The 12,077-nt window shown below is 39.6% G+C and overlaps 1 protein-coding gene across 1 annotated transcript in view; it reads right to left on the bottom strand.

Annotated features, from left to right (window-relative positions):
- Positions 1 to 4,742: 4,742 nt before the first annotated feature.
- Positions 4,743 to 12,077, bottom strand: part of RAE1 (ribonucleic acid export 1) — a 34,831-nt gene continuing 27,496 nt past the window's right edge. Inside the window, exons 7-13 of the mRNA XM_063459546.1 lie at positions 10,234 to 10,305; positions 9,766 to 9,873; positions 8,194 to 8,300; positions 8,041 to 8,116; positions 5,864 to 6,058; positions 5,682 to 5,771; positions 4,743 to 5,113 (exon numbers count right to left, since the gene is read on the bottom strand). Of these exons, the coding sequence (XP_063315616.1) occupies positions 5,685 to 5,771; positions 5,864 to 6,058; positions 8,041 to 8,116; positions 8,194 to 8,300; positions 9,766 to 9,873; positions 10,234 to 10,305 (645 nt within the window). The 3' untranslated portion in view covers positions 4,743 to 5,113; positions 5,682 to 5,684. The remainder of the gene's footprint in view (positions 5,114 to 5,681; positions 5,772 to 5,863; positions 6,059 to 8,040; positions 8,117 to 8,193; positions 8,301 to 9,765; positions 9,874 to 10,233; positions 10,306 to 12,077) is intronic.

The raw sequence follows: 12,077 nt of genomic DNA on the forward strand, positions 1-12,077 counted from the left end.
GTGTTTTTGTAGCGGACGGGCTCTGTCATTCTTTCCCAGTTTGATCAACAATTACCTCAGACACATGGGTACTCGATACAGTTCGGGGTTTTCATATAGAACTCATGAGCACACCTTGCGATATTCCCACTCCTCGACTGGTCTGTTACTCACTCAGAGACCGCAGGTTGATCGATGAGGAGTTGTCAGCCCTCCGCAGCAAGGAGGCAATCGACCTGGCCCCTCTGGAATCCGAAGGGGTCATATGCAATATATTGGAAAAGAAAGGCCGACAGATGCGCCCAGTCATCAATTTACGCCCGCTCAACACTTTAGTCCGCAACCGCCATTTCATGATGGAAGGCATCCTTCTTCTGAGGGACCTACTCCTACATGGAGATTGGTTGGCAAAACTAGACCTGAAGGACGCGTATCTGACAGTTCCAGTAGTCGAAACTTCTCGTGATCGGCTTCACTTCCGTTGGGAGGACAGGATTTGGCGCTTCACATGCCTTCCTTTTGGTCTCTCCTCGGCACTGTGGTGCTTCATAAAGCTGTTGTGCCCAGTTATGGCCTGGCTACGCAGTCAGGGTGTTCACCTGATCGTCTACTTGGACGACATCCTAATCATGGCTCAAGAACTCTCTTTCCTCATGCAACATCTGCGATGGACCGTAAACCTGCTCACCCGGCTGGGGTTCATCATCAACTGGGAGAAATCCTGCCTGAACCCATCCAGGCGCATGGAATTACTAGGTTTCCTCATGGATTTGAAGTAGGAATCTTTGAGCCTTTCGGCAGCCAAGATTCGGACAATATGCAAAGAACTTCGCAGGGCGCTCCTCTGTCCACAGATCACCCTGTGTTGTTTGGCATGACTTATCGGACTGCTGGCCTTGTCTATCCAGGCGGTGTTCCCAGAATGTTTCAATATCATTGCGCACACCATAAGGAGTTTGATAACAGTTAAGTGTAATCTCTCTCCTTCTGCGGCCGGTCCTGCTGGCTCAAACATTTGAGAAAGCCCCAAGAGGCGGGGCGAAACAAGTCACGTGACATGGTGATCAGGATACAAGGAAGTGAACTGAATACACACACCAGCCAGCAGGACCGGCCCCAGAAGGAGCGCGATTACACTGAACGGTTATCAAACTCCCCATGGTGTGCGCAATGATATTGAAACATTCTGTAAACATTTAAGAGCAAATGCACAAATCGATGCTTTGGAGCAAGGTTTATCTTTTATCCTGGTTGAACCTTTGAAACAATCAAATGTTGAACTTGGAGAAGTTCTTAATGCCATTAATGGTGTTTTGGAAAAAAAACGATCCAGGAAATATGTTAACTCCAAAAGGCATATGCTACTATGCATACATTAATTTTTTCATTATGTTTTGTATCCTTTGCTGCTATTGGTGGACAGTATAGAAAGGGATTTGCAATACTCACCTCCGTGTCTTTTATAAAATCATGACTTTGTGTCATGTTATTGCAAAATCATGTAATTATCCATCAATCACATGGAGGTATTAATGTCAGAAAAACAATTTGACATGGGTCATCAAAATTTCACTTCTTGTTTCTAAAAGTTTATAATTTAATGAAACAATGATTTTATTTTTATAATGATGTATATGGATTATTTGTCAGCAAGTATCAACCTAACCTACCTGTTGCTGCAATTTCACATAGAGCAATCACAGCAGCAAGTTAGGTCGGGCAGCAGTTGGACAGATAACAGTAGAGCCGAACAGTAAAAAACTGAAAGAAAAAAAAAAAAAACACCTTTACAGAGGAGGTGTGCTACTTCAAAAAGTGCTTTAAGTGCAAAATAATTCAATAGCAGCTCTACACTCGTGTGGGATATTCTCTTCCCCACACACAATAAACACAATTATTCAATGGAACAAGATACACATATACCTGAAGTGGAGGGCTAAGCTCAGGAAGGAGTGGAACGCGTTTTAGCTGCTACAGGACCGCTTTTATACATTTGTGGACAGTATTTATTTATTTTTACGGTTTTAATCAATTTTCTGTTAATAAATATACTAGTGTTTTTAAGACTTGTTTTGAAGATTCATGAATCTTCATTGGGGAAGTGCCATCCCTTCCGTAGTGGCACCATACCTGTATACCTCAGAGCCGGGATTTTAAAGCTCTTTAAAAGGTCAGCTCAATACATTATTAATACTTTTATTGATTCCACATTGAATGCCATTTGTTCTTTTATTTCTACTGGAGGGAACATCCCTATGAAGGAGTGGTGTGATGCATAACAGCCTTATATACGGAGCCAATATACCTAGGCTCCATTACATGTGAGTGACCCAATCTAAAGGAATAAATACATCAGTTATGTTAATTTGTGCTGGACATAATCTTCTGTACATACTCATATATACACGTGGTAAGTTACCTCTTTTATTTATTCACTTTAGCACTCCACCGCAGGTGTAAGTGAATCTTGTACCATTAAAAAAAACAAAAAACATTTTTTATATATATATATATATATATATATACACACACATACATATACATACACACACACACACACACACACACACACACCATTAAAAAAATAATCAAGTATAATTGAATTAAATAAACCTTTAACCCCTTAAGGACCAAACTTCTGGAATAAAAGGGAATCATGACATGTCACACATGTCATGTGTCCTTAAGGGGTTAAACAATGAAAAGTGAAAATTAGGTAACAGTTGTCCTTTAAGATTATCCAGAAAAAACAAAGAAAAGGGAATAAAGTCAATCTATAAAGGTAGATCCAACCATGTTTACATCTCTATTTCCCTTCACCATAAAATGGCAAGTATTTGGGCGAATTACATAGTCAATGCTTGGAACTACATTATTCACTTACATAAAGTGCATGTTTATAGAATAATGCATTTTGGTTCATTGTTTTGTGAGATTTTAGTTTTTTTCTATATTCTCTGCATGAACTCACAGTAGCTGATAGGAGTGAGCAAATAAATCTTATAAATAATCAGCTTTTAAATAAAATGGCTAAAGAGCTTGATTTTAACAGTTAGCAGTTTATTAAACAGAAACACAGTTCAAAACCCCCAAAACAATATATAAATATACACATGGCCAAATGTACCTTTTTAACAGTACACACATCTCTGCTGCTGTACAAATTAAATTAGCTTGTATTTATCAAAGGGCATTGCTGAAAACAGATCACAAAACCTTTCAATCCATTTATTTATTTATGTTTGTCAACTCCAATTCAATTGCATGTGTAAATCCACCTTGTCTAGCAGCTTAATGCTCCTCAATCAGATTTGTTGTTTGGTAAATATCAGACTAGACAGTGTCCAATATGAGGGTTGATGTCACAGCCTCTAGACGCAGGCTTCCCTAAACTCCAGATGTTGCTGAACTACAACTCCCATGATTCTATGAATGAAATAGATAGGCTGGGAATCATGGGAGTTGTAGTCCAGCAACATCTGGAGGGCCGGAAAGCCTGCTCTAGAGACTTGATTGGTTCTCCAAGTTCGCATTGGAGCGAGAGCTTGCCTTCAGTTTTATTAGCACTATTTGGGGATTTGAAGAGATTCAGAATTGTATTTTCTTAAAATAGAGCATTTCTGGTGCAGCAAGAAAAACGGTAAATATAAAACTAGTCTGTTCAGCGAATAAACCGTCATTGTCTGTTCTCTTATCCCCTTGGGCCACATGAAAGGCATTGGGTGATACGAAGGGATTTATTAATATTCACAGTCCGGTAGACTTTGGACAATTATCTGCCAAAATACTTAGAATTAAGAATGAAAGTTACAGGTTTGTTTTTTCTTCTTTAATTTTAATATCTCTCTCTTTTTTTTTTTTTTTTCAATTGTGGAATTGTAGGAAAATAAATACTCTGCAATATCCCAAGTTTTAAAGATGACGCTCCCCCCTGTGACAGGTGAGCTAGAATGAAAATCTGATGGATAATGAACAATGCATTTATCAAGGCAGCAACATTTACATATCAGCCAGAGAGCGTGGAGCTAACGCGGACACTGCATTATATTTACAATATTCACCATTGACTTAAAACAGTGGTTCTTAACCCGAGTTGGGCTATCATGTTGCCTAAGTAGTTGGAAGAGATATCATAATGACTGGCCTCCAGGCAAAAACCCACAATAAAATCATTACAGCAGAACCTTCTCCAGGGCAACACAAGCCTCCGATACAGGAAATATTTCATATATTTTACAATGAAAGAGTGGATCACTAAGCTAATTCTAACAGTACAGTGAATAAGGAGGTCCAGTACTAAGCTTCATCCGTCCACTTATCCAGGAAGGGACTTCAAGGAAAAAGCATGAATGAAGAAAGCCACTTGATACTTCTTCTGCTGTGATGGTTATCTTCATTTATGTACAAAGCCAATTTTAAAATCGAAGAATAGTTTGCCAAGATTATATGTACTGAATTTGTGTTTCAGTCACTAAAAGAAAGGAAAATTAGATCTATTTGTGTAAAAGTTAAGAACCATAATGTGGTCTCTTTTTGTGAGAAGAATCTCCGGCAGTAAACTCAGAATATTTAAAACTGAAATCAACAGGATTTAGTAAAATATAAATACCAGAGAATTACTGCTATCATTGCTTTTGCAAAAACAATATTTCATCGTTTACAACGGACATTTTTGCTTTCTTCAAGCGAACTCAGTATTTAGTAAATAAACCATTAGTGCTCATTTATGATGGAAACCCATCATTTGAAAAAAACTGCACTGCTTAATAAAAAGAAAAATTTATTCAAATATAAAATAAAACCCATCGGAAAGCCTGTTCGTTTTACAGCATGTACGTGTTAAGGCAGGATTCTGTATCAGCATGCAGGACCATCTCACTCTGGTAAAAGGATCCGTCGGCACGGAAGTGTCTGCGGCTGCAAAGCAAGCCATTTATCTTCTGCTCTTGCCTACAGGCACCGTTTGTAGTCTGTACACGGGTAAAACATATACGTGAGGTCCCCAGGAACACATCCAGAAAATAAAACGCAGTTTTTACAACAGTGGATTTAATATTATAGTGTCCAAATGCAAATCCTGTGCTGGTCAGATCAGATGCCAATATTCTTCCCACTGTGTCCCGTGTAGTCTGTGCTGTTAGAAAAGACAATACGGAGGTCAGAACTGCTGTTCAGACAAATTACGATTTGGTACAACTTCATATGAAAATACCTTAAAAAATAGTAGAACTGAAATCATTTACAACTTTTTCCAAATACGCAAATCTTGGCCTAAAGTTCTAAATTCACTTTGATCTTCTGATAAGTCACAATTTAATGGATAACCCTGTGCAAGGACCATGAAGTATGATAATGAGAATAGAATGCCTGTGTACACTTTTTAAATATGCAAATTCAAAGTTCCTCGACTCGCTCTCTGCGAGACACACTGACAATGACAGGGACCGGATAAGCCAACAGTGAGCCGTGCATAAGGATCTCACAGCAAATCCCCTTAGGAGACTAACATTCTCTGTAGGGAGAGAAAGGACAAATCACTACAAAGTAAGAGGGAGACAATGACCCGGTTCGTGACTTGTTTAAACTGTAAAATGACTGGGTGGACGGTAGAAAATGGGATCTAGAACAGGTCACTAAATTTAATCTACAGAAAGAAAGATAAAAAAAAATTAAACAAAACAAAATTAGGTAAACAAAGGTACCTATTACTTCTTGTTTCTCGGTTTTAGCTCTTCTGCCGCGTTGCGCAGAAATATGTAATTCTTCTTTTGTGGGTTGTAGAACTCATGTCCCTGCAAAGAGAAAGGAAGATCTGTTATTTCAACAGCCTGTTGGATTTAATGGTGGTATGACAGCAGTAACAGTAACCAGTAGATGCACACACCTTTGACCAGTCGTAGCTTGAAGAATAAGCGAAAATGTTCCCGTTGTGATTGAAGCAGCAAGCAGAGATTGGCTGGTCTAGCTGCTCAGAGGTTTTCAGTTTGGTTCTCGCGTCTTTGTCCCAGAAGCTGAATCGGCCATCGGAACCCACTGTGGCCAGAGTGCCATGCACAGGATGGAAGGCAATTCCGTTCACCTGAAACACCCGAAAACAGGATGCAGAGGCCATTTACGAACACTAAAACATATTTAGCGAAGAACGTTTAAAGGATAATTGCCACCAAAAAATAACTTTACAGAAAATGAATCCTTGTCCTGTGTTTTGAAACTCAGGACAAGGATTAATTGTGTGTCAAGTTATTTACCTTAAATCAAATTAGATAATGTTTATTACTTGTTCTCATAGCTTCCAGTGCTAATTATACATATGGTCCTAAATATTTATGTTTTACAGAACATTTGGGATTGAACACATTTAAAAAATAAAGGCATCCAGCCCCTGGCCTTCAATAATAAAGTACTTTGAAGCGTTAAGTGTTCGCACTAGATGCAAGTCTTATCACTCATGGATTAGTCCAGGATTTAAATACCTTTTACTCAATTTGTGCATAGAAAGCATCACCCATGGGATTTATGGGAAGTTGAAGTAAAAAAAGTCTATAACTCGTAAAAACGTGCTTTATAAATGTACAGTATCGTATGATTTATATGCCTTATACAATACTGCATTGATTGTAATAAAGGATGGACCTCCCCCTTCCTTCTTCCAAGTTCTCCCCTCCCCCCTTCTTTTTTTATTACAATGTTTTTAGAATTTGTTGTAAAATTTGCAAAAAACTTTCAACAAAAAATATTTGAAAAGAAAGCATCACCCAGTAACAAACTAAAATTGGGTCACACTTAATACCTTAAACATGCCACTGTAATACCCATCCTGAAAAAAAACAAAAAACGAAAAAACATCTCTACCCATCCTCCCCCTCTAACTATTGTCCCATATCTCTGCCTCCCTTTTTCCTCAAAGCTTCTGGAAAGACACATCCAGCATTTTACCAAGTCCTGCAGATTCCATATTAAAAACATCGCCCGCATCCGTCCCTTTCTTAAGCAAGATGCTACCAAGGATCTAGGATCTGTGTTCTAGTAATTTCTCACATGTATTATTGTAACTCTCTCCTAATAGGTCTTCCCATAAGTCGTACTGCCCCGCTACAGTCTGTAATGAATGCTGCTGCTAGACTGATTTTCCTCTCTAGTCGCTCTCAAATCTCACCCGTCAGTCCTTACATTGGCTTTCTGTATCCTATAGGAGTCAATTCAAAGTGCTAACCCATACATATAAAGCAATGACCAATTCTAGCCCCTCATATCTCTTCCCTTATCCATAGGTATGCCCCTTCTCAGTCTCTCCACTCTGCGACCTTCTCCTGACCGCTGCTTGCACGTGTACGGCCAACTCAGACTTGCAGGACTTCCCGCGGGCAGCTCCCTTCCTATACAATAGCCTGCCTACCCCCATCAGACTCTCCCCTAGTCTTCAATCGTTTAAGAAGTGCCTTAAAACCCATCTATTTAGGAAAGCATATGGCATCCCAGAGTAACCTCTACCTCACATACCTGTCTCTTGCTCTCTCCTAAAGGGCAGCACTCTACTCTCTCCTCCAGCTCTGCTTCACTCCCACCTCATTTGATTGCTATTTCCCATCCTATTGTGTTTTATACCCCACCTCCGATAGACTGTAGGCTTGTTTGAGCAGGGCTCTCTTCAACCTCTAATTCCTGTAAGTTTATGTGTAATTGTCCTATTTATAGTTAAATCCTCCCTCTCATAATATTGTAAAGCGCTACGGAATCTGTTGGCGCTATATAAATGGCAATAATAATGATACCATATTTAATTTCATTTTTTGAAACTGATGCAACAGGCAGACTGTTCTTGGGTTAGTATAGAAACATAATTGGGTTGAATGGGGAATTGAACATTTAATTGCAAGCCTTAGGTGAGAATAGCCAAACTGGAAGAATAGCTCCAACTTAGCTAAATTTCAATTGGTCTAAAATGTAATGTTATCTTTTCAGTCTTCTCAATAATAGCCCCCATGAAGAGCAGGTTTAACAAAGGCCAAGTATGAAGTGAAGAGTAATTAAACACTGATTGATGATCGGAGGGAGACTTACAGCATATATGTCCTGTGGTGCAGTTGTGTTTGTCCCGTTGGAGCGATGGCATTTAAATGTGAAGTTGTCTTTGGCTCTGGAATAAATAGATATTTGTTACAAATGCATAGTTTAGCCTGGTTTTTCAGACTGAGCTAAATGTCTGATACTTACGGGTTTGGGGGATTGATGTAATGAATAGCAACTCGTCCTTCGATACTCCCCAAAGCAAAGCCAGTAGGCTTGTTCTGTTTGTCTTTAAATATGGCGACACATCGGTGCTGGAAAAACAAACACACAAGCTGGAATTCCTTTTCACCCGGGTGTCACCCACTTGGGCACTGCATGCGAACATAGGCTAAACTTGCTGAACGTCATCAAAAATGCACTTGACAAATAAGTGTCCAAGTTAGTCATCCCTGATCTATAGCAGTTCGTCAGATTTATCTGGAGGTCGAGGAATCAACATCCATATCTACGTAAGAGAAGCACTCTCAGTTCTCAGGGATTCTGGTTTGTCTAGAGCTGAACAATGAGCTCATCATGTAAATCGGTATCTGTCAGGATATTACTAATTTCCCCCTAGTTACAATTTATTATGCATTTGCATATCATCATGTAAATATCCCAGGAGAAACAGAGTGAGTTTATTTACTTTACGTCTAAAAATATATTTTATTGCAAATGGTAATTTCTGGCAAAATCAATGTACATTTCCAACTAAACCCCTAAAACCTGCAGAACTGGCGTCTGAAGCCAATTAATATCCGCATTTCGCCTCGCACTTTATTTATACTTGCTGGGCTGAATCTAATCTAGTGTTTTTCACAGAGTCGCATGGAGATATAATTGGTGAGTATGGTTATCTGCGTGATTAATCCAGCCCATTCCTTTAGTCACAATGTGCAATTATTCTCCGCATCACATAACACAGAGGGGTTCCTCTAGCGTTATTTGCAGACAGATGCTCCCCAGCATAGTGCCTGTAAGTAGTATAGGTTATGGGAAGGTTTGAATTATTCACTAATACCACTGCTAGTAAGTGTAAATGTAGTCCTGGAGAGTAGAATTTCCCCTCTGCTGAGTGTGCCATAGACTCTCCCAGCTTGCAGCGGCAAATAACGGTTAAGGCTTGGCGAGTAGCACAGGACTTGGAATCTTAAGCCCTGTTATGGTTATTATGTTGGTGCACGCCAACATGATAATTGCAGGCTTCTGACTCACAGCCCTAAGGAAAGGCCCTACACACATGGTGTAAAAGGTGGTTATCTTGGGAATTAGATAGTTTTCTGAAAAAGAAAAGACTGCAGGGTCGGGAATCTGGCACTATAACCACTTTAGTAAGCTGAAGTGGCTTTGGTGCCTGGAGTGACACTTTAAATGTTCTTCTATTAAGTCATTGCTTTCAGCCAATACACGGAAATTATAATTGAGAGCTAGGTTACAAGTGCTGTACTATGGGAGTAAACCAGACTTACTACACAAACTGTAAGCTCTTTGTTGTGGTTTTATATGTTTCTCTGGGTTACGAGCAAAAGGTGATAATGGATTAGAAGATTTCCTAACATGAATAAAGTGTACAAAAGTTTATTAAATCCGCTCAACGTCTGCAAATATCTGTCTTTTTTGGAGGAGATAAACACTAGTGTATTTGCTGCAAGGTTTTTAAAGCCAGTCTCCTATTAATTTCAGTGCATTTTCTCTGCATGTCACAGCTACAGCATACAGCAGGGGTGCATTTGTTACCTGATGTTTAAGAGGAGACTCTATCCTCCTGAATTCAGAGGGCTGGTTCTCCAGTTGATACACTATTAACCCTCTCTCTGCAGTGGCGACAACCGCCATTGGATAAACCTGCAAGAAACAGTTAAAAAGTAGATGAATAAAAAAAGAATCAGTTCCCAGGTTTCTTGACACTTCAGAAACAAACAAGTTCACTTGTGATAAAAACTCCGCTCCAATTATTTAACAGAGATCGGTGACTGAATGTCAGACACTCTGGTGGAGATCTATCTTGGCATCATGACTTTGAAAATGGAGCAAAGTTGCATATTGGAATAATCCTCAAGATAATATAGAACTCTGGTTTCCATGGCAATTACCTGACTTTTCTCGTCACAAGACACGGTCACACATGCCTCCCTCACTGTGTCACTGTGCGCTAGGATTGTGACACATTCCTAGAACATTCACAGACAGCTACTGTTCACTTACCACATCAGCGCAGTAACATCTCTCAGGAAGCTGCAGTGTCATCAGTGGATTTGGCGAGCGAGTATCCCAAAACTGCACAGAAACAAACAAAAGTCGGATGTTATACAGGCGTACACACATTAAATACCATGTCATTGACTATTCCCCCGCAATATTTTTGATAACTAGTGAAAGATAAATTATTTATCACTCAATGGTACTTATTTGCTCTTCATTCACTGGCTGGGAGCATCAGCTGACACTCTGAGCTTGGTCCTAACGACAGGTTTTAAGAACACTGTTCTATCTATGCTAGTGTCTGACAATAGTTGAAACCAGACTGTTTACCACCACTTACTGTTTACACATGGAAAACCCATTACATTTCAAGGGCATTGCAAAGTAATCGAGCTTTGTCAGCGTTCTCTGATGAGGTCACTCAGGTTTGCAGATTCAAAGTTTACATGTTTTTGCTGTGGTCATGTTAAATACAAAGCAAAATAAGAACTGTGCGAGTTTGGAGATATATTTCATAAAAAATAAACATAAATATGTGAAATAGCCATGGCAGTGTAATGTTTATGGCTAAAATCATTATTGATGATGGTGTTTTTGCATAAAGAACCTGCACTGGATTGAAATTAATGGAAGATAATAACATTGTTTATGATCTCGGTGTGCTTATTATCAATAAAATTTAACCAAAGACATGCAAAGTGTAGAAATAAGCGGCACTCCAGTCTATAACTATGGAACAGCTCCACCTACTGTTGAATGTGGCTAATGCACTAATTAAAAAAGAAAGCTGATGTTGCTTTTTTAACAACCAACACAATAATAAAAGACATTAGAGGAGTAATTTGATGATAGATCATGTATACAGCCATTACTAGAAAGGAAACAGAGTATTGCAGGACCAATTCTCCTGGTAATATAAATACAAAACGTTTCTTAAGCTAATCTTAGGTGTAATACAAAATGTATGGATGTCAGTTCTGTAAGTGCAAACAAGTCAAAACCTTTTCATGGGTTCACTTCTTTTAAAAGTTTCAGGTAATATTTAATATATCCATATAGTAAGCACTAGGACTCGGGCATTCATTATCATCAGAATTTTAGCTATTCGGCCAAAAGACGAATGAACGAATACAAATTACAACAAAGGAAACCAAGCGTGAATGGCTTTGTTGCAAGAAACATCGTCCTGCAATTCGGTCATTTTATACTACAAGGAGCGAACTACCAGCTCCCTTCTGCTTCTTCTAATATTTCAAAATAGAACCGGTGGGGAACTGTGCTCTTCACCACTTCCTAAGTCAGCCCATGCACTCCCTCACCCTTGGCCTATGGGGGTCAATATGAACCCCATGTTAGTATAAGGGAGGTTAAATCCTCCTCCCTGCCCTTACCCACCGTGCCATGAGGGGCATGTCTACGAAACAGCGAGCAGACTATGGGTAGGGGTACCTGGCACAGGTCCCAAAAAAGGGGGGATCCTAATAAAATAAAGGGGCACTATAGTCACCAGAACAACTACAGCTTAATGTATTTGCTCTGGTGAGTATAATAGCTCCCTTCAGGCATTTTCATGCCTTTCTAGAAAAAAAAAAAAAACAGTGTTTACATTGCCCCTAGGGACACCTCCAAGTGGCCACTCCTCTGATGGCCACTAGAGGGGCTTCCTGGCTCAGGGCGGCACAGTAGGCAGCCCTGCAGTTCAGCGTCTCCACGCTCTGCATGGGGATGCTGAATTTTCCTCATAGAGATTCACTGATTCAATGCATCTCTATGAGGAGGTGCTGATTGGCCAAAACGGTGTTTGGTCCAGCCCCTTGCCAATTTTAGCCAATCCAATGCTTTCCCCA

The sequence above is a fragment of the Pelobates fuscus genome, chromosome 6 (assembly GCF_036172605.1).
Source record: "Pelobates fuscus isolate aPelFus1 chromosome 6, aPelFus1.pri, whole genome shotgun sequence".
NCBI classification, from domain to species: Eukaryota; Metazoa; Chordata; class Amphibia; order Anura; family Pelobatidae; genus Pelobates; species Pelobates fuscus.